Raw genomic sequence first — 20760 nt, 5'->3', positions numbered from 1 at the left:
GCTGTGCCAATGACGAATGGGCCCACGCCACACACCGAGGGTATCAGCACACAGAGCGTCCTGCCGGAATTCACACATCCTGGAAGCCAGGCTGGCCCTGGTGGCCAGTTTCATTTAATCTTGTGTCTGATTGCTGCATGATGAGTGGAGAGAGTGAGGAAGTCAGAATCTTAGGGAAGCACACTGGTCTCCAGCAACCAGGCTTGGTTTGCTCTTTCCCTCGCCCAGTACCCTGGCGCCCTCTCTGTAAACCCACAGCCCAAACTAGAACCAGGCTAGGGGAAGGGCTGTGATCTTTTTGCGTTCATCTAACTTTCCTGGTTCCCAAAGAAGCAGCTATAGAAGGAAGACCATGGCTTTGGGGGGGTCAGGCAGACCCAGATCAAATTTCCCTTCTGCCACTTGGCACTTGGGTGACCATGAACAAGGCTTTGAATTTTTGTGAGCCATGACTGACTTCTTTATCTATAAACCAAAGGGAGTGGCAGAATTATCAGGAAGACTCTGTCTGAGAATATGTCTAAATTATCAGCACATAGTAGCTGCTTAGCAAATGTTAGCTGCCTTCCTTCCCCTTCCCCTTCCCCTCCCCTTTATTTGTAAGGCTTTAAAAAAAAAAACACATTGTGATTGTCATTTGTTACATTGTGAGTTAAATAGACAACTGATGAATAACAGAAACTCTATTTAAACTACGCCCAAAGAACTGTAACCCTGTCCTTCATCAGGTCGGAGATTTTATATTTTACAGATAGCTGTTCCACACCGCCCCCCATTCTACTTCCACCCCCATATCCTTTTTTTCTAAGGAAATCCAGATGGGCCCTGATCCATTCTCATATACCAAAGAGCCTTGGCCTAGCCAAGGGTTAAAATCAGGCCTGCCTCACATACAGAGGATCTGTTGTAACAGAAGCTGCCTCCTGGCCATAGCCCACAGCTGAACACTGTTACTCTGAAGGCTTTGTTTCATTTGTTTCTGATTGTTCTGCAGTGTTTACATGTTTTAGTGGGGGGGGGGGTCTCTTATAAGTGAGCAGGCAGAGGGCAAACCCTTCCAGTCAACTTCCCGTCTGGGCATCCTTTCTTCTTTACTCCGTTTCCCTCTGTTGTACAAGCCAGGAACACAATTTTTATTTTTTTTTATTTTTTTTTTTTAATTTTCCCACTGTACAGCAAGGGGGTCAGGTTATCCTTACATGTATACATTGCAATTAGGAACACAATTTTTAAGTACTTTCTTTTTTTTTTTAACATGGGATTCCCCCCCCCCCCCTTAACATTCTTAAAGAACTGCTATTGAATGTGAAGAAGAAAAGATAGCGCTGGAGTGTGTGGGCTCTCTCTCTCCTTCTCTTCTGCTCCCACCCAGTATAGTAATATCCCGTCATGTCTGTTGAATTTGCAAAGGACATATTCCACTTGAGGTCTAGGAGGAGCTGGGCTGATTCCAGACCAGACGTTGAAAAGGGTGCTCCCTGCCTGTCTCTCCTTTACACAACCTCTTTTTTATTTCCTCTGAAAGTGTCTCAGAAAAGATACGGATTCTTGGCTCTGATTTGAGTCTAAATCCTGGTTCTGTCTTGTTTGGAGGCTGGAAACTTGAGTTAATATCTCTGAAGCTCAGTTCTCTTTCCCATCAAAAGCAAGTCCGACACTGGCTTGCCCAGCACCTTGGGTGGGGGGAATGTGTGTTCAGGGGCCCCTGCTCCCTGTGGGAGGACAGAGAGGCTTTAGGTCATGTCACTTCATGTGACGGTGGTGGCTCTGCAGCACCCTGCATGCCTCATCCAGAAATGGCAGCACGGAGGGTCATGATCACCTGTCTGCTGTGGCCATGCTGCCCCATGTGCCACCTGGGCACTGCCCCTGTGACATAGTAGGTAGCCAAGCAAGGGTAGGTTTCACACCCCGACTCCCCATCTCCCTTCTCCTGACCTCCTTCATCCAACCATCACTCTCTACAGTCTCCATTGTTGTAGAGAAAATGTAAGAGATAACCTCCTTCATCCTATGCCCCTCGGCTGATATTCAACAAACGCTTCTCAGTTTATAACAGTTCTGCAGTCGCTCACTGGGGGAGCCATCCATGTAGCTATAGGTAGTTTCTAGTTCTGTTTGCCCAGCCAGGTTAGCCGTCTCTTCTTTTGTGAGGCCAAAAATGGAGAGAGAGAGTTCTGCAGATCAGGATTTTTTTTTTTTTTTTTTTTTTTTTTGCTCTTTTTGTATTTTTCCAGGGCTGCATGCGCAGCATATGGAGGTTCCCAGGCTAGGGGTCTAATTGGAGCTGTAGCCACACAGGCTTATGCCAGAGCACAGCAACTCAGGATCCAAGCCGAGTCTGCGACCTACACCACAGCTCATCTGCGACCTACATTACAGCTCCCGGAACTCCAGGATCAGGATTCTTTAGGTTTAGTCTTGTATGGACATGGCCCAAATTCCCTTGAACTAAACCTGATTAGCAGGAGTGGGGTCTTTGGGGAGTGCTTGCAAAAGGCAACAATGGATGCACATGCACAGAAATTGTGACTTTTATTGAAAGAGGCCCCATTATAAAACAGCCTATGGAGTTCCCATCGTGGTGCTGTAACAAATCTGACTAGGAACCATGAGGTTGTGGGTTCAATCCCTGGCCTCACTCAGTGGGTTAAGCGATCTGGCATTGCTGTGAGCTGTGGTGTAGGTCTCAGACACGGCTCAGATCCCAAGTTGCCGTGGCTGTGGTGTAGGCCAGCGGCTATAGCTCCGATTAGACCCCTAGCCTGGGAACCTCCATATGATGCAAGTGTGACCCTAGAAAAGACAAAATAAATAAATAAAACAGCCTACATTCTCTTTGCCTTTATATAATAAGCTGTTAACAAGGTAAAGCCTCAATTGTGTTTAATCCCAGTGACAGATCTTCCCAGTAGAAATGAATCCAGGTGATAGTTTCTTATCTCGCTTTCTCTTCTCTAGAGTCAGTACAACATCTGTACCCTACTTTAGCATTCTAGTCAAGATGGTATCAGATCGTACTTTTTAAAATTAAACACCCCTGTGTACACCAATCCATAAATAAGAAGTACACTTTGGCCAGTATGGAGGTGATGATATTAATACAGGCTACGTTTCCCTGAGTCACTGAATGTACCAGGCACTGTACCAATGCCTATAATAGACTGTGTCACATTTAATCTTTACAAGTCTGTGAAAAGAGGTCCTGTTTGCCCCATTTTTCAGATGAACACCCCAAGGGCCAAGGTCACACAGCAAGTTGAGACAGAAAATTGAGAGTCGAACCAGAAAATCAAAAGTCAGTGGTCACATTGTTGAGACAATAACTCAGGCCAGACTCTGGTCTTAATAAGGGAAACACAGAAACTAAACAGGAGCAGGGCAGGGAGAGAACCTGTCCCCAGCAACCCAGAAGTCAAAATCAGAGCATGGCCAATGGAAGCACTGTGTCATAGGTGCCAAGGTCTTGTCACAGGGGAAAAAGCTATGTCATTCTCCTCTGTCCCTGCTCATCAGCCTTGACTGTGAGGCTGCTCCCAGGCATCTTTTCAAAGGAACCCTAAATTCTATAGGCCAGAGCTGCTTTTCCTAACAGCCAGTTTAGAATCAAAAGAGCATTGATTGGGCCATATTTGAGAACCACTTGATAGTTAGTGCTTGGCTCACGCATGAGGGATGTGACAGAAATAGAAAATATGGTTCTGACTTTAAGGGTCCAATTTGCTATGTGACATCAGAGCAACAGAGCTAAGAATCCCTCTGATGATTAGCTACTGTGTAGACTGGGCACCCCCCCCCCCGAAGCTCCTTCCCCTCCACCCCGCCTACCCCTCCCCCACCACAGAAGAAACTAGTAAATGTTCACCCACCACAGATTGTTGGGACTGTGAAAAAGATATAAGACATGATTTTACATCTTTGGGGTCAGACAGCTCTCAGAGCTTCCAAAGCCGAAGCCAGTCTGAGCTCCCTGGAGCCAGTCAGGCATTGGTTTAGGAAAGGCCACGTGTGGTTTCTTGTCCACAGGGGAAAGAAAATCAGGGGGAACTTGAGGAGAACCTCAAAGTTTTTTTGGGGGTTCGGTCTCTCTTGCAATTAACTTTGGGTGCATTGAGGTAAGTAGATGAGAAACATATGAATGACATTTCTGTTGTGATCATATATGGATGACAGAATGATGATGAATGAAGAATGATAAAGATGAAAGTTTAAGGAGTCTTAAATCCTTTGCGAATAATTCAGGACATTGCAAACGATACTTGGCAGCCTCCCTCCATCCCAAATTTGGGGACCGTTTGGTTGGATGACACAGTTGCTTGGCGCCTTTCCTGTTCAGTCAGACCACTGAAGATCTGTGAACAGGTTTCATGTATTCTTGTTTTGCTCAGAAATAAAGGGATTGGGTTTCTCAGAAGGACCAACTCTGAACCTTTCCAGAAACCTCCAAATAGAGGAGAGGAAACTTTGGCAAGCCTGAGCTTTATTAACCACGTTTCCCTTATAGCTGATTGGATGTATGGTTATAGTCTGTTGTTGCTCTTCATGCTGGTGAGGTTGTCATGTTAATAATAATGGTAGCCATGCCCGGCATTTGGATGATGTTGGCATTTGCAAGGCATACGACACATGGCACATGAAGTATGTATTATGTATGTATTTACAGATCTTGGCATGTACATTGACCTATGTAACATGTGTTAGGACACAACGTGGAAGTACAGAGAGCTAAGGGAAGACACGGGGAGGAGCAGCCAAGCCAGCACTGGGGAAGAAGTCAGAATTTAGAGAAGGTTTCCCAGAGCGGGTAATACAGAACAGAGTCTTATAAAAGGACATGTAAGCATTAGTCAGGGGAAGGTGAGAGAGGCAGCCTTTTTAGACAGAAAGAAGAGAATTTATGAAGATTTGGAGATGAGGAAGAAGATGGTTCACTTGAGGAACTTCTAGGCTTTTATGGACTCACTGCCATCAAAAATGATGGGACAAAGGCTGGGGGATATGACCACATGTATGATTAGGCCAAATAGATCAAAGCCAGGTCTCATATGCCATGGGGAGCATCTAAAGATGTACATAAGGGAAGTGATTTAATTAGGTTTGTGTATTAGAAAGATCAGGAGTTCCCATTGTGGCTCAGTGGTAAGGAAGCTCACTAGTATCCACGAGGGTGCGAATACGATCCCGGCATTTCCATGAATTGTGGTGTAGGTTGCAGATGCAGCTCAGATCTGGCATTGCTGTGGTGCAGGTGGGCAGCTGCAGTTCTAATTTGACCCCTAGCCTGGAAACTTCCATATGCTGCAGGTGTGGGCAAAGAAAGAAAGAAAGATAGATCACTGTGTTGGAGGTATGGAAGTTGGAGTCTCTGAATAGGGCTTGCAGGGTTGCAGGGGGAAGGACAATATTTGAAACCTAATTTAATTAATTGCTATTATAATAAATCCAAGCAAGAAAATGAAATTGATTGACTAATATAGTGGCAGTGGGGAGAAGCACAAGAGCTTGTGTTTGAAAAATAGAGTTAACAACACATGCAACCTTATGTGAAACAGATGAATGAGATCAAAAAGTCAAGAATGCTAAGCTGGGCGTCCCCACTGTGGCTCAACAGGATCAGCAACGTATTTAGAGCCCTGGGGTGCAGGTTCGATCCCTGGCCCAGCACAGTGAGTTAAAGGATCTGGCATTACTGCAGCTGCAGCATAGGTCACAAGTGCAGCTTGGATCTGATCCCTGGTCTGGGAATTCCATGTGCCCTGGGGTGGCCATAAAAGAAAAAAACAAAAAACGAGAATGCTGTCCTACTGGTTACTGGTTGAGTAAAGAGGGTACCATTCATTGAGATGGGGACAAGTTAGGATGAGGGGGATGACAGGTTCTATTTTGGACATGATGATTAGAAATTCAGGTCAAATGTCCTGTGTGAAAGAAACTCAGGAACAAGGTATGAGTTTGGGATGAACATTTGAAACTCGGCAGCATAAAAATTGTCATAATACACATAGAAATGCTTGAGCTGACCCCGAGAGATGCAGTGAGTGAGACCAATCCAAGAGGGAAGAGGAAGAAAAGCTCACGAGGGAGACAGAGCTGATGAAGGGTAAGGTCTAGATGGACCTGATACCCAGGTCTTTGGAGTCACATCTGTCCACTGTCCCCAAAAACATTGGCGTAAAAACCATTTGTTGTTTCATGTATCTGGAGAGCATGTTATGTTTTTGGATCATTATATGTGTTATACCACTTAAGACTAACATAAAACTCTGGTGGATGTGATTCTCTCTATTTACAGAAAGGTGAATCTCAGAAAGATTCAAAGGTACATGGTGGCTAGGATGCGACCTAACAGCGGTGAAAAGCAGGTTTTCCTGACTTCCAGGTCTATGCACACATTACATGTTTATTGACCGCCTTTCAGATAAGACTTGGTTCCTCGCCATTTCTTAGGAGAGGCAAACAGCTCATTGCAGTTCAGTCTGAGAAGTGCAAAAATAGACGTGAAATGCTAAAAGCCCCCATTCATAAACAGAATTCTCCCTGCTCTTTGTTGCACTGTGTTGGGAGTTGGCTGAAATGTGTATACATTTTTTTTTTTTCTAGTAAGACGAGAGCACAGTCCATTTGGGTGGCCGGGGGGGCGGGGAGATGAGCCACCACGGAAATACCCGGTCCCACACATGCCTGTGTCTACCCTCTAACATTCCCAGCCTGGCTGGAGGTACTCAAAACAAGACCTCCTGTTCCCTCCCAGGACCACTGGCGCCGGCAGCCTGCCTCCTGCCCCTGCCAGAGGCTTAGACGCAGCTCAGGGCGATGGAATGGCGGGAGGCGGTGCAGACAGGGCTGGAGCGGCTCCCTGCTCTGAGCCCCGTCATTGCTCCCAGAAAGAGGTGTGAGCAGGTGCCTGGGTTTTATCACTACAGGGAAACTCAGCTGACAGTGGCATAGCCTTGGATGAAACTCTGCCAAGGGCATCCAGTCACAGAGCCAGCCTGGGCACAGACGTGGAAAGAGGCAGGAGTACATGGAGAGAGACTTCTCATCCCAGCTCTACCACTTCTGAACTTTGTGATCCTGGCTAGTTTGCTTACCCTCCCCACCTCTGTGTCCTCACCTGCAAAGTGGGCCGTGTATATTTGACTCCATATACTATTAGGGTTAGTCTAAGTCTGGATGCAAATGTATACTCAGAAGTCACTTGATACCTGAGTTAATACCCAGCCCACCCTGCTCTCCAGTTCCTACTGCATTGTGAACTCCGAGAGAACAGGGCTTAATGTCACTGAAATGGCTCTCGACACCTATCTTTCTGTCTTTTTATGTTTAAAACAGTATGTATCCAGTAAATATTTGCTGAATATTTACTCAACTAATATAAGATGTTATAGGTAGTAGCTATTGAATACAGCCCGTGAAGTTGGAGGTCCAGAAAAAAAAAATGATACAAAAGAACTTATTCACAAAACAGAAATGGACTCAAAGATTTTGAAATCAAACCTTATGGTTACCAAAAGAAAAATGCTGGGGCGGAGGGATAAAATGGGAGGTTGGGACTGACATATACACGCTGCTGTATACAAAATAGGTACGTAACAAGGACCTACTATATAGCACAGGGAAATCTATTCATTGATAGCCTATATGGGGAAAGAAGCTGAAAAAGAAAGGGTGTGTGTGTGTGTGTGTGTGTGTGTGTGTATACATACTATATATATACATATATATATGTATATATAAAATATACTATACATACAAAAAGTGGATTCAGTGAATGGATTCACTTTGTTGTACACCTGAAACTAACACAACATTGTAAGTCAACTATACTTCAATAAAATTTACTTTAAAAATTTTAGTTGAAAAAAGAGAAAACCCCCAATCATCATGTCTACAGGTCAGAGAGGTGGTAGAGCAAAGCGGATACTTAGAGAAGCCTCAAGAGATAACCCCAGGCAACCCCATGACCCCCAGGCTACATGAGGGCAGAGTCTATGTTGAAATAGCTTGCTGGAGAGTTCTGACTGGCCAGTTAGGGTAGAATGACTCAACTTCCCAGAATCTTAGAGAAGACAAAAGAGATATGAAACATCTCTAATCCAGTCTACTTTGTTTACAATAAGGAGAATAAAATCTAGAGAGAAAAGCAAGTTGATAGATCATAGTGCTTGGATCCTGCTTGGATCTTGCGATTACTTTGCTCCTATTCTACTAGCTGTGTGACCTCCTTTAGCTTCGATTTCCTCATTTGTGGAGTAGTTATAATAATAGGACCTCTTATTGGGTTGTCATGAGTATTAAATGTGATAATGTCTATAAAGAGTCTAGAAGAGTCTGGCACGTAAGAAGCTCACAGTAACTATCAACAATTACTCTTTTTTGTTTTTATAAAGTCAGGATTTTCTTTTTTTAATTTTTTATTACAGTTGATTTACAACGTTATGTCAATTCTTGCTGTACAGTAAAGTGACCCAAATATATATATTCTTTTTCTCACATTATCCTTCATCACAAGTGACTAGATATAGTTCCCTGTGCTCTACAGCAGGATCCCATTGCTTATCCACTCCAGACGCAATAGTTTGCCTCTACTAACTTTAAACTCTCAGTCCATCCCACTCCCTCCCCTACCCCCTTGGCAACCACAAGCCTATTCTCCAAGGCCATGACTTTATTTTTTTCTGTGGAAAGGTTCATTTGTGCCATATATTAGATTCCATATATAAGTGATATTATGTGGTATTTTGTCTTTCTCTTTCTGACTTACTTCGCTTAGTACCAGAGTTTCTAGTTTCATCCATATTGCTGCAAATGGCATTATTTTGTTCTTTTTATTATTTCTTATTATTATTCTCATTTCCATATTCTTATTTATTCTTCTTATTGCCTGACTTTGAGGGTGATTTCACTGAAGCTTTTTCTCAGCCACCACATTTTAAAAATTAAATCTTTGACGAGCAGTAGGATTTGTTGATGCAAAAACATAGCCATCCTTCTAACCATATGATCTCTTATGTAAAGTAAAATGCAGAACTTTAAGCCCTCATGACAATCAAAATGCTAGCCCAGCGTCATGACTCTGAGCCATGCTACCTGGAATGCCCTCCCTTTCTCTCTAAGGAAGCACTTACTCATCCTCAAGGCCTTGTTCCTCTGGGGCCCCCTCTGTGAAGTGCTCACTCTTCACCCAGGCATTTGGGGCTTCTACCATACTCCTCACCTACTTCACTGATGCACGTGGCATGTTTTGTTGTAATTTTTTTTTTTTTTTGGCTGCACCATGGCACATGGAAATTTCTGGACCAGGGACTGAATCAGAGCCACAGCTCTGACCTATAGCTGCAGCTCTGCTGGATCCTTTAACTCACTGCACCAGGCTGGAGATGGAACCCGCACCTCTGCAGCCACCTGAATTGCTGCTTTCGGATTATTAACGCACACCACCACAGCGGGAACGTCTATAATTTTTTATTTCCACCTGTCTGCCTGGTCTGATTCCTTGAGGAAAAGAATTATTATTACCTTATTAATAATAACGTAAATTATAAATAGTATAAATTATTGTTATTATTAGTAATTATTTGTCCCTATGATCTTTATAACCTTGTGGTTGATCTCAGTGCCTCGAAGGTAGTGTGCAACCAAATGTTTTGTTTTATCATGGCTTTTTATAACTTTATTGCTATCACACATAACTAAAGAGTATATCAAAGGTCTACATACTCTTTGAACAACACTAAGTGAATACTCATGTACCACCTACCCACGACAAAGAATGTTATGGACGATAATATTCCCAGTACCTTCTAAGTACAAAAATTTACTACATAATTAAATAGATGGTAACTGTTTTCTTGTTGAATTTTACTTAATGTTCTAGTTCTTAAGGCAACTTTGGGTTTTTTGGAGGGGAAAAAAATAAAGCAGTGTTTTATTATATTGATTCTTTCCCCCACCCCTCCTCTCTGATGCATTGTAAAGCTGTGTATGTGCTGTTGTCTAATCAGCACAAGACAAATTACCCTGGCATGCCATTCACAATGGGAAATAAGGTATGTGGTAAATCACTGAAAGAATTTTATAGAAACAATTGATTGCCATAATATTGTTTCCAATAACTTTTTCGTTCTTTCTTTCTTTCTTCTTTTTTTTTGGCTACACCCATGGCATGTGGAAGTATATGGGCCGGGGATCAAACCCATTTGAATGTCGATATGGACATGGCTCATGATAATTAATCCTCCAAAGTTTATACCATTTGAAAATATGATAAATTTTGCTTCTACATAATCTTCTACTTCATTATTAAGAACACTGACTAAGTAAGACAGGAATGAATCTAGAGACCCCCTTGCATGGTTGCAGTTATTTTTGGCTATGGTCATTCAACCCAGCCCCCCCCCCCCCAGCTATTCCATCATACAAGCCTTATTTCAGGGAGAGCTAAGATTTATTTGGTATTTACCATATAATAAGCTATTTATATGTGACAGCTTGTTTAATTTTCACAAAAGTCTTCCTATGTGAATATCACTCTTCCCATTTGGGGACTGAGGAAACTGAGGTTCAGAAAGATTACCTTTTATAAGCTTACCTGCCTAGAGCATGGTAGTCAAGATAGACTCAAACAGGTCTTTGACTCAACCCGTGCTCTTTCCTCTGATCCTCACAAGCACATCAGGGAAAACTTTTTGAAGGCCTTTTGCACGTGAAGATTCCCTAACTATGTGTCATCAAGACCAGGAGGTTGGTTCATTTGGAGTGAAGCTAGGTTGGCTCTAATGGCCCTTGCTTTCTGCCCTTGAAGGTAAATGAAGGGCTATGGTAGCCAAAAAACAAGGCCAGACTTTAGCAGAGACAAATGCAGATACTGTGGTGCTTGATAGCTTTATATTTTTATAACCTTGGGCATGCTATTTGACAGTCTGCCTCAGTTTACACATCTGCACAATAGGAATAATGATAGAATCTTCCCCTAGTGTCAGCGGGAGGATTAAGTAATTGAATTCCTGCAGTGTGCTTAGAATAAGACCTTTAGTAAGTACCCAGTCAATCACCCAGTCCATCTTAGCTATTGTTGCCAATAGCATATTATTACTGGGAAGTTACTGTCCTGTGTGGACACCTGTCATTAGAGAAGGAGAATGTGCTCCTTCCTTTTGGGTCACAGAGCAGCCTTCAGGCCAAGATAGCCATCAGCCTGGAAAGAGCTTTCGCAAAAATATTTTTAAGCATTTAAGTTGATTGCAAAGATTAAAGCACACATAAACACATAAATATGTGCTCACCCTCTCACCCTCACTCTCTTACTCTCTCCCTCCCTCTATCAAAACAAATTATAGTTGTTTTGTCTCAGAGTTTGAAAGTGATTGGAAGTGCTCTGGGGAATGTATTTCTCTTTGTTTCCTTGCTTTAGTGAGAATGTCTGATGGGAAGCATGTACCATTCCAAATCAGTGAGCACAAACAGGAGTCAACTGAGAACTTTCTGTGGGGACAGAGCCAGGCAGAGCTCTCACCTGACATGTCTGAGCAGCAGAGCCACGGTCTTCCAATGGAAGTTCTGCTGCAGCTGATGCAGGGACATCTTTAAATTGTGGGATTTGGGGTTTGGAGGGTAGGATGCATGACCCTCCTAAGCCATTTATGAATACAACACTGTAAATCAGCTCTGTCTCAACAGAATTTTTTCAAAGGACAAAGAATGAAAAAGGAAAACAAAAGGCCTATCTCAGGGTTTGAGGCCAATATCTATCTGCCTGGGTTCAAGTCCCTGTCTGGCCATTTACTAACTGTGCGACTGAACAACCTGCAGGCTCTCTTGAGACTAATCTGTCAAGTGAAACTGGAGGAGTTCTGGAAGGGAAGGGGTGCTGATCATGAAAAGAGATGACTTGATTTTGGTGGGTGTCCACTGACCTGTCCCAAGTCCTGGGTCCTAAGTGCTCTAGGACATGGGCTGTCTTGTTTACCCCAAAGCAGCTCAGGGATGCAGTGTAGGGCAATAGTTTCTAGGCTTGACATGCGATAAAAAATTTTCCCTGGCCAGGACAAAGTCACAAAAAATGAAAACCATTCAATGTGTGCTTCTTCTGTTTGGAACACTTTCTGTATCATATATACACACAAACACACGGATACCTACATACATATACATTTTTTCACACCTGAATACTTTCTGTGTATGTTTATATCTTAATTCAAATATTACTTCCCCAGAAAAGCCTTTCCTGACTCTTAAACTAGATCAGGTACCTCACGTATAAGCTCTTAATAATATCTTTTTTTGATTTTCCTTCATTTACTTGTCGCACCTTGTAATTACACATCTGTGTGCTGTGTTCGGGTGACCAGTTGTCCCATTCACCAGGTCCTGAGAGCTTTCCAGGACATGGGGATTTCCATGCAAAAACTGGGAGAATCCTGGCCAAACCTGAATCATGGGCCACCCTAGTCTGCTTCCCTCTGAAGAGAGCAGCTCCATGAAGACAGAGACGACACTCTTGTTTGCATTTACTTTTAGTGCCTGGATCGCAATAGGAACTCAGGAAACATTTGCTGAACCCATAAAGGAATGAGTGAATATATCAATGAAAGCCAAACTGCCTTTTCTTGTAGAAAAGATAAACTGATTTGTTCCTTGAGATTATTCTTTTTATTTTAGGTGTTAATTGTCCCTTTTTATGAATGACCCCTATTTGACACAATTTATAAGCGGCAATATTGTGTAATCTCCTGCCTTCCCTCGCCCCCTTCCTGTTTGGGGGTTGGAAGTCCTACCAAATTGAGGACTCATTAGTTTAATGAAACTAAATGTGGTGGTTGGGGTCCAGATGTTCAATGACAGTTTGCCCATGACAAGGGCTTAATACCCAAAACAAACAATTATGTTTGAACAACAACAGAACAGAAACAACCCAATCAAAAAACGGGCAGAAGACCTGAAGAGACATTTCTCCAAGGAAGACATACAGGCAGCAGGCACATGAAAAGATGCTCAACATCACTAATTATTAGAGAAATGCAAGTCAAAACTACAGTGTGCTTGGGGTTAGTAGCTGCAAACTATGACATTTAGAGTGGATAAGCAATGCAGTCCTACTATGTATAATAGGGAACTGTGTCCAGTCTCTTGGGATAGACCACGATGGAATATGAGAAAGGGAATGTACATATGCATGACTGGGTCACTTTGCTCTATGGCAGAAATTGGCACAATATTGTAAATCAACTATAATTAAAGAATCAAAAAATACAATAAAAATATTTTTGAAAAGATGGTTTGCCCATATTCTAAAATACTGTGCTATATATAGCCTTCATGAGGACAGCAATTATGGATATATTCAATTCACCTCTGTATCCCCAGGGCCTGTCATAGTACCAAGCGTATAGTAAAGGCTAAATAAATATTTGTAGAATAAATGAATGAATAGGCTCTCTGCCCAGCCTCAAGACATGAGGAGTAGACCCGATGTACCTAACTCCCTCTTCCTCCCCGCCCTTCTAACACACCCTCCCACAATGACTCCAGCATTCATCCCTGCCGAATGGATGAGAAGCTCGTGCCATCATCGTGAGTGAACATGTGGTCCATCCCGGCCCGGCCTTGGCTCATCTCTTGATGTACTTTCCTAACACCTAAATGGACATCTATGGCCTGTGACCAAAAGAAAATGTTTCTGTATCTTGACTACTCAGAGCAACCTCTGTCTCACTGACATGGCATTGTTCAAGCTGTCCCCTTGTCCTGGCTTACCTATTCTACTTCACCTGGCTAAATCTTATTTGTCCAAGCTTATGTTCCATTCTCAAAGAAGCCACCTCTGGACTATTTCATTCCTCACCTGTTGTGTGGCTCCGTAGTATTCTGTGTTTTGTCTTTACCATCCCATGGACCACACTGTTTTCTTTTGACTATACACTTATCTAGATCCCCTCTAGGTGAGGAGCTTCTTGAAGAAAAAAACTCCTTCTGATTCATCTCTGTGTCCCCAGCACCCAGTTGAGGGAGATAGTATGCTGTGAGGTGTCTAAGTGTTTATAGACAGAAGGGGGTGTATCAGTTATCTGTTGCCATAAAAATGCTAGGTAGGAAACAAACATAAAATCCTAGCGACATACAGCAGGACATGTGTTTTTGCTTGCAAGTCTGTCTGTCGGTTGAGTGACTAGTGATCCAGGCTCACCAGCCACTGGTTGCCTAGGAGGATTTTCTCATCCTATCTGGGCTCTCATGTATCTGAAACATCACCCGTGATAACTGGGCTGACCCACCTTGCTGCCCACGTCGTTCCACCCAGCAGGCCCACCTGGGCATGCTCTCATGACAGAGGCAGAGGAGTAGGAGGAAGAACAGAAGCACACCGTTCTTGAGGCCTAGACCTAGAAAACTAGCACAGTGGTACTTCTACCTAAATCTCTTGGCCAAGACAAGTCACAAGGTTGACCAGGGCTTAAGGGGTAGAGACGCTAACTCTCAATGAGAGAAACTGACAAGTCACATTGCAGAGCAGGTGGATGCAAGGAAGGGCTAGAAAATGGGGACCATTTCCAGCAATCAGTCTACCACAGATAGGGAACCAGCCAGGAATTGTTTGTCCCAGCTGTTTCTTTCCAAAATGATCCCTTTCACTACCTTGACATCCAGATAAATTCATCAGAAAGGTTTCCAAAGATGAAGCCAGGCCCCTCCTTTGGAGGGAGTGGCTTCCCCATCATCAAAGGTATTTAATAAAGAAGTTGAATTCCATGGTCATAGAAACATCATGGGAGGAGATGGGAGGAGGATAATGTTCCTTCTAACCTGGAGGGTCTGTATTTTCACATACTTTGCTCCTTTCTTTCCAGATAAGCAAGAACCCAATATTTGTACCAGGTGTCTGGGGCCCTTATTTCTCCGCCATGGTCCCTGGGTTCTGGCTGAATGAAGGTGGTCAGAGCGTTACTGGAAAACTGGTAAGTTGTCACTCTCTTAGTATGGTTTTTAATGTTTTTATGCCCTTGACTAGTCCATTTTGTCACACTACCCATATACCCAGGGTCTGAAAGAGATGCAGACTCCTACATCAGAAGAACTTTCTCTTGGTGCGCAGCCTCACATATAGTACATAATATGCAGCCCGTGTTTGCCAGAGTTTTGCCAGTGTTGGTCCAGGCATCGACGACCGATCCATCTTCTCACCTATCTTTCTTTCACCTAACAACCCATTTTTCTCATGGCAGCAAGAGTGAATAGTCTACCTTGTAAAAAGGACTATGTTAATTTCCAGTCGGAATCCTTCCATGGGTCCCCATAGCCCTTGGGACTTAGTTCAGATGGTTTTCTAGGCACATCATTCTCTTTGTGGTTTATCCCCTCAAGCCTTACACATGTACTTGTCACTAAAGCCAGACTGCCTTACTCACAGCTTCCCCATGGCTTATGTTATTCTACTCCTCTGTGCCTTTATACATGCTTCTCTCCCTGCTCGGAGAGTTCTTTATCACTTGAGAGTTTTATTTGTTCTTTAAAACATAACTCCAGTACTTAGCACATTCTGTGATAATCTGTCATTCCCAGAAATCTATAAGTTCTTTAAAAGCATGGGTCATATCATCCTTCTTTGAATTCAGCTCAGTGCCTGATTCATAGAAGGTGCTTGGGGAAAATGTGTCGAATTCATGGGGCATCTCATAGGGAAGACAGCAGATAAAAATGAGATGCGGGGTTCCCACTGTGACTTAGCGGGTGCAGAACCTGATGTGGTGTCCGTAAAGATTTGGGTTCAAATCCCTGGCCTCGTTCAGTGGGTTAAGGATCTGGCAGTGCCTCAAGCTGCAGAGTAGGTTACAGATGCAGCTCAGATCCTGCATTGCTGTGGCCGAAAGCTGAAGCTCTGATTCATCCCCTAACTTCCATATGTTGCACGTGCAGCCATAAAAAGAAAAAAAAAAAAGTGAGATGAGTCCTATCCCAGAGGTACAACACACAGAGTTGGCACAAAGTGAGATTAAGAAATTCTTTGCAGGGAGCTTGGGCTTATCAGACACAACTTAGAATAGATTTACAAGGAGATCCTGCTGAATAGCATTGAGAACTATGTCTAGATACTCATGTTGCAACAGAACAAAGGATGGGGGAAAAAATGTAATTCTAATGTATACATGTAAGGATAACCTGCCCCCCTTGCTGTACAGTGGGAAAATTTAAAAAAAAAAGAAATTCTTTGCAGGGGAGGAAGCATTTGTGCTGAGCCTTAATGATAAATAAGGACTAGCCAGACAAAGGGAGGTAGGGATATACTTCTAGGTAGGAGAATTGGCCCTGGAACAAAGATATGGGAGTGGAATTAACAAGGCATATTTGAGGATAATTGCAGAATTTCAGGTATGACATAAACTGTTCTTATAAAAATGACAATAAAAGTTAGAGAGCTGGGTAGGGACCATACAGAAGAAGTCCCTGTAAAACAAATTAAGGAGTTGAACTTTAAGTAGTAGGCCAAGGGGAACAGGTGAAAGATTGGAAGAGTAACAGATGTTGTCAGATCTTGCTTATAAAAACTGGCTAGCTGCCATCAGGAAGAAGACTGGAGCATGTGGACACAGAGAAAGCCAGCTTTAGTAGGTTAGTCCACAGACAAAAGCCATGAGGGCTTGAACGAGGATAATGGCAATAATGACTGAGAATTGAGGTCGAGATTAGCAGACCTCAGAGTGATTAAATGTGGAAGGCAAGGGGAAAATGAGACCTAGGCTCAGTTACCCAGCCTCACATTGACCATGTTCTATTGAAATCATCTGTTTATGATCTGATCCCCTACCAGCTCTTCTAAATGTTCAGCCAAATCAGAAGTGATCTGATCCCAAACTGGATGTGGATACAAATAACCATTAGTTTCTATTTCTTTCTTTCTTTCTTTTTTTTTTTTTAGGGCCACACCTGCAGCATATGGAGGTTCCCAGGGTAGGGGTCCAGTCAGAGCTGCAGCGACCAGCCTACACCACAGCCACAGCAACATCAGATGCAAGCTGCGTCTGTGGCCTACATCACAGCTCAGCAATGCTGGATCCTTAACCCACTGAGCAAGGCCAGGGATCAAACCCGCAACCTCATTTTTCCTAGGCAGATTCGTTTCTACTGCGCCACGATGAGAACTCCTAGTTTCTATTTCTTAGTGTGTTTCTGTTTTATTCTTAGCTGCCTCAAATTATCTCTCAGAGTTGATGGAGGCATAGGTGGATGTCTGGATTCAAAGAGCATGTGTTGGGAGTTCCCAGTGTGGTTCAAAATGTTAAGAACCTAACACAGTGTTCGTGCGGATATGAGTTCAATCCCTGGCTTCGCTCAGTGGGTTAAGGATCTGGCATTGCCATAAGCTGCTGTATAGGTCACATATGCAGCTGGGATCTGGCATGCTGTGGCTGTGGTGTAGGCCGGTAGCTGCAACTCTGATTTGATTCCTAGCCCAGGAACTTCATGTGCCGTGGATGTGGGCCTTAAAAAAAAAGAGCATGTTTTGTTCCTTCACTCTTGTGCCAGGCTATAGAGATAAGTGAATTTGTCCCCCATTAGTCCTTGGTTTTAAGGAGTTCAGTGTGTAGCAAGGAAGCTCAATGAGTGTAAAATAAACAATATCTGATTGGTCTTAATAACCAGTGCTACAGAAGTGGAGGAGAACACACAACTCTGTGCCTAAGGTGCAGTGGGACTGGAACTTTACACTCTCCTATTTAAACTAGTATCATATTGGAGTTCCCGTCGTGGTGCAGTGGTTAACGAATCAGACTAGGAACCATGAGGTTGCAGGTTCGGTCCCTGGCCTTGCTCAGTGGGTGAAGGATCCGGCATTGCCGTGAGCGGTGGTGTAGGTCGCAGACCCGGCTCAGATCCCGTGTTGCTGTGGCTGCGGCATAGGCCGGCGGCTACAGCTCCAATTCGACCCCTAGCCTGGGAATCTCCGTATGCCATGGAAGCGGCCCCAGAAAAGGCAAAAAGACAAAAAATAAATAAGTAAGTAAAAAATAAACTAGTATCATATTTACACAACTTTCAACTTAAATATCCAGTTCCTTTCTGTGACACATCAAAACCCATTACTGAAATGTAGCCCTTTTCAAGCCCAAATCATGGTATAATTACCCTTCAGAGACCCAGAACTCATAGCTGACACAACCCAGTCTTTTTAAACAAGGATAACGATCCAGTCAACCAACTCTTTGTTCAGGATGCGTTGTCCATGAAGCTGTCCATCAACAGGTTTTCAGAGACTTAGCATGCTAATCGAACATCTGTGCCAGTCTAGAAATGCTTTTCCCAGTATGTGGCTCAAAGTTTTCTCTGTTGCTATGGATATAAGCCATCTTTTCCCAAACATTATGACGTATCTTGGTGGACCAGAATTGGTTACGCCTGGTTCCTCTGCCTGAATTTCAGTTTTTAAAAGTAACCCTTTTCTTTTTTTTTTGGCCATTAATAAGACCTTCATAATAATTCACTATGGTTTTTGAGAAAAATCATGGGAATTGTTGGCCTTTATCTAATTAGTTGATTTTTGCACCATCAACCAATGAAGTTGCATGTAGAGTTCCACTTTGGACAATGTGTGTGTGTGTGTGTGTGTGTGTGTGTGTGTGTGTGTGTGTGTGTTTAGTTTCATTGGACGTGGTATGGGGCATGATTGACCTATGGGTTACAGAGAACAGAATCTAAGGGAGTTCAAAAGCTAACATAATGGGGCAAAATCTGAATCAAGAACAAAAGAGACTGTCCAATAAAGCATCAGTCGAGAGAGGCCAAGCGAAGAGACAGAAACACCTATAAAAAGAGATAAAAAGAATGACGATGAGGATGGCAATAATAACAGTAATTGTACCTTAATGAGTGTGTTTTCCCATGGGAAAGATTTATATATATATAATCTTGTTAATCCTAGCATGATATTCATAATAATCACCAGGCCTAATACTTACTTTGAAGGCTTTTTTCCCAGTGTCAATTCCAGGAGCTTTTCATGGACTATTTTATTTAATCCTCTTAAAACCACTACAGGTTAGGTACCGTTATTATCTATATTTTACAGATGAGGAACTGAAACTCAGGGTAGCAAGGACCGCCTAGAAGGATTCCTGATGGAGCTTTAGTGGCCTTTTTATACGGTTCCTTTGCCCCTCAGCTTCCTTTCCATTTACTTTTTCTGGTTTGTCCTTTGTGAATTTTCGTCACTGTGTTTATATAACATGTTGTCGTCATACAGAACATCGTAAGAGGAAGTTACATCTCTTTTGTTCCGTGTTTCATATGTGTTATCTTCTCTCATATACCGTGTGTGAAAATGTCTCCTCTGTTGTGACTTGGTCCAGAATAGACTAAAAGCATGAGGTCATAAATACATCCACTAAAGCAGAAGAGAAGAGAAGAAGAAAAGGAATGTAAAGGAGGAGAAAGAAGAGTAGAAAAAAGAGAGACAAAAAAATTAAACTCTAGATTTGAAAAAAGAAAGATATTTTGTCACATTTTTACAATTAAATACAGATCTTCCATCACAAAGCAAAAATCTTTCACTGTAAGTAGGTGAATAGATTGGTACTTTAAAAAAAAATCACCATCTGGTTCACTTCAGGATGAAGGAAAGAAATAGGATAGGATCTTTTCTGGCTCTGGAGCCCTTGCAGTTTCATCTGACTGAGATTCAGACTTGTTTTTCACTCATTTCAAGCTTGTGCTGCTGATATTTATTTCCTCCTAAAAGGGCACACACCCCATTCCCATGCATGATTTATTTTAGTTCACCAAACATTCATCAAAGATTGTCTCATGCTTATCAATACTCTGTCCAGAATAGTTGTGCAAAAGAAAGAAAAAAAAAAAAAAAAAAAAAAAAAAAAAACGCTTTTTGCCCAGACTTTTCCCAAAGAACACCAACCCATGCAATCACTGCATCCAGATGCTGAAGCTTATTTCCACCTGGACCTCAGCCATCCCTCTCTCTAAGCATCTCTATTTTATTTGAAGTCATTTTTATTGGGGGAGGCATTGGGTAAAGAGGCTAAGACAATTTCCTAAGCCACCGCTGTGATGGCACTGGCTTTAGGGGACAGTTGGTCTTGGTGGGGGACGGTTGGTCTTTGTATTGTTTGAAGCCAGGATTATATGTATGTTCTTGAGCCCCAGGATTACAATGTAGCAAGCTGCTGCATGCTCTTGGAGTTTTAGGATTTGTGCATTGTGACGACCTATCTGACCCCTCCCTTATCGCTGATGCCCCCCAGTCTAGGGCTGACCTTAGGAGGTCAGCTAGTCTTCCATACCTGGGAGTGCAAAGAGCTTGCTGTGTTATAGAGTGCTATAGAGTTAGTGATGTCATCCTTTCATTCAGTCACTCTTTCCATTATGTTACAGAGATTTCATGAGGGATTATTCTGGGCCAGGCAAAAATACTGTCCTGTGATTCCTGTCCTCCAGTGGCTTATCATCTAATGAGAAAGTTGGATATAGAACTGATAATTACAATTTACTGCAGCACATAACAGTAGATTTCACTGCCCCTCCAGCCAACTGGGAGGATCAGTTCAGTGCCAGGTACATTGAGGCCCTTAAATTCCGGACTCCATCTGGTCTTCACAGTGTGTCTATTGGTCTTTTTTTTTTTTTTTTTTTTTTTTTTGAGGCTTTAGGAATTGGAATCACCTGATTCATTAGTTGATACACTCAGATTTCAGTGGGCATGAAATCTTGTTTCCCTAGTCCTCAGAGTAGAAAAACAGTGTTCTATACCATTTT

At 42.8% G+C, this 20760-nt stretch overlaps 1 protein-coding gene across 45 annotated transcripts in view; it reads left to right on the top strand.

Moving 5' to 3' along the window:
• FGGY (FGGY carbohydrate kinase domain containing) overlaps positions 1-20760 on the top strand; it is a 459774-nt gene that overhangs the window by 286142 nt on the left and 152872 nt on the right. For all 45 annotated transcript variants that reach the window (XR_014808145.1, XR_014808144.1, XM_084964952.1 and 42 more), the window contains one exon: positions 14847-14954. Coding sequence is in view for 43 of the 45 variants with exons in the window: in XM_084964952.1 (XP_084821078.1) it covers positions 14847-14954 (108 nt within the window). In the remaining 2 variants the exon portion in view is untranslated. The remainder of the gene's footprint in view (positions 1-14846; positions 14955-20760) is intronic.

This window comes from Sus scrofa, chromosome 6, assembly GCF_054392235.1.
Source record: "Sus scrofa isolate SSC_HxYL_T2T_F1_AM1 chromosome 6, Sscrofa_HxYL_maternal_Yorkshire_Landrace_v2.0, whole genome shotgun sequence".
In the NCBI taxonomy this organism is placed as follows: Eukaryota; Metazoa; Chordata; class Mammalia; order Artiodactyla; family Suidae; genus Sus; species Sus scrofa.
The sequence above is the reverse complement of the archived record's forward strand: the minus strand, read 5'-3'. Positions and strand labels throughout refer to the sequence as shown.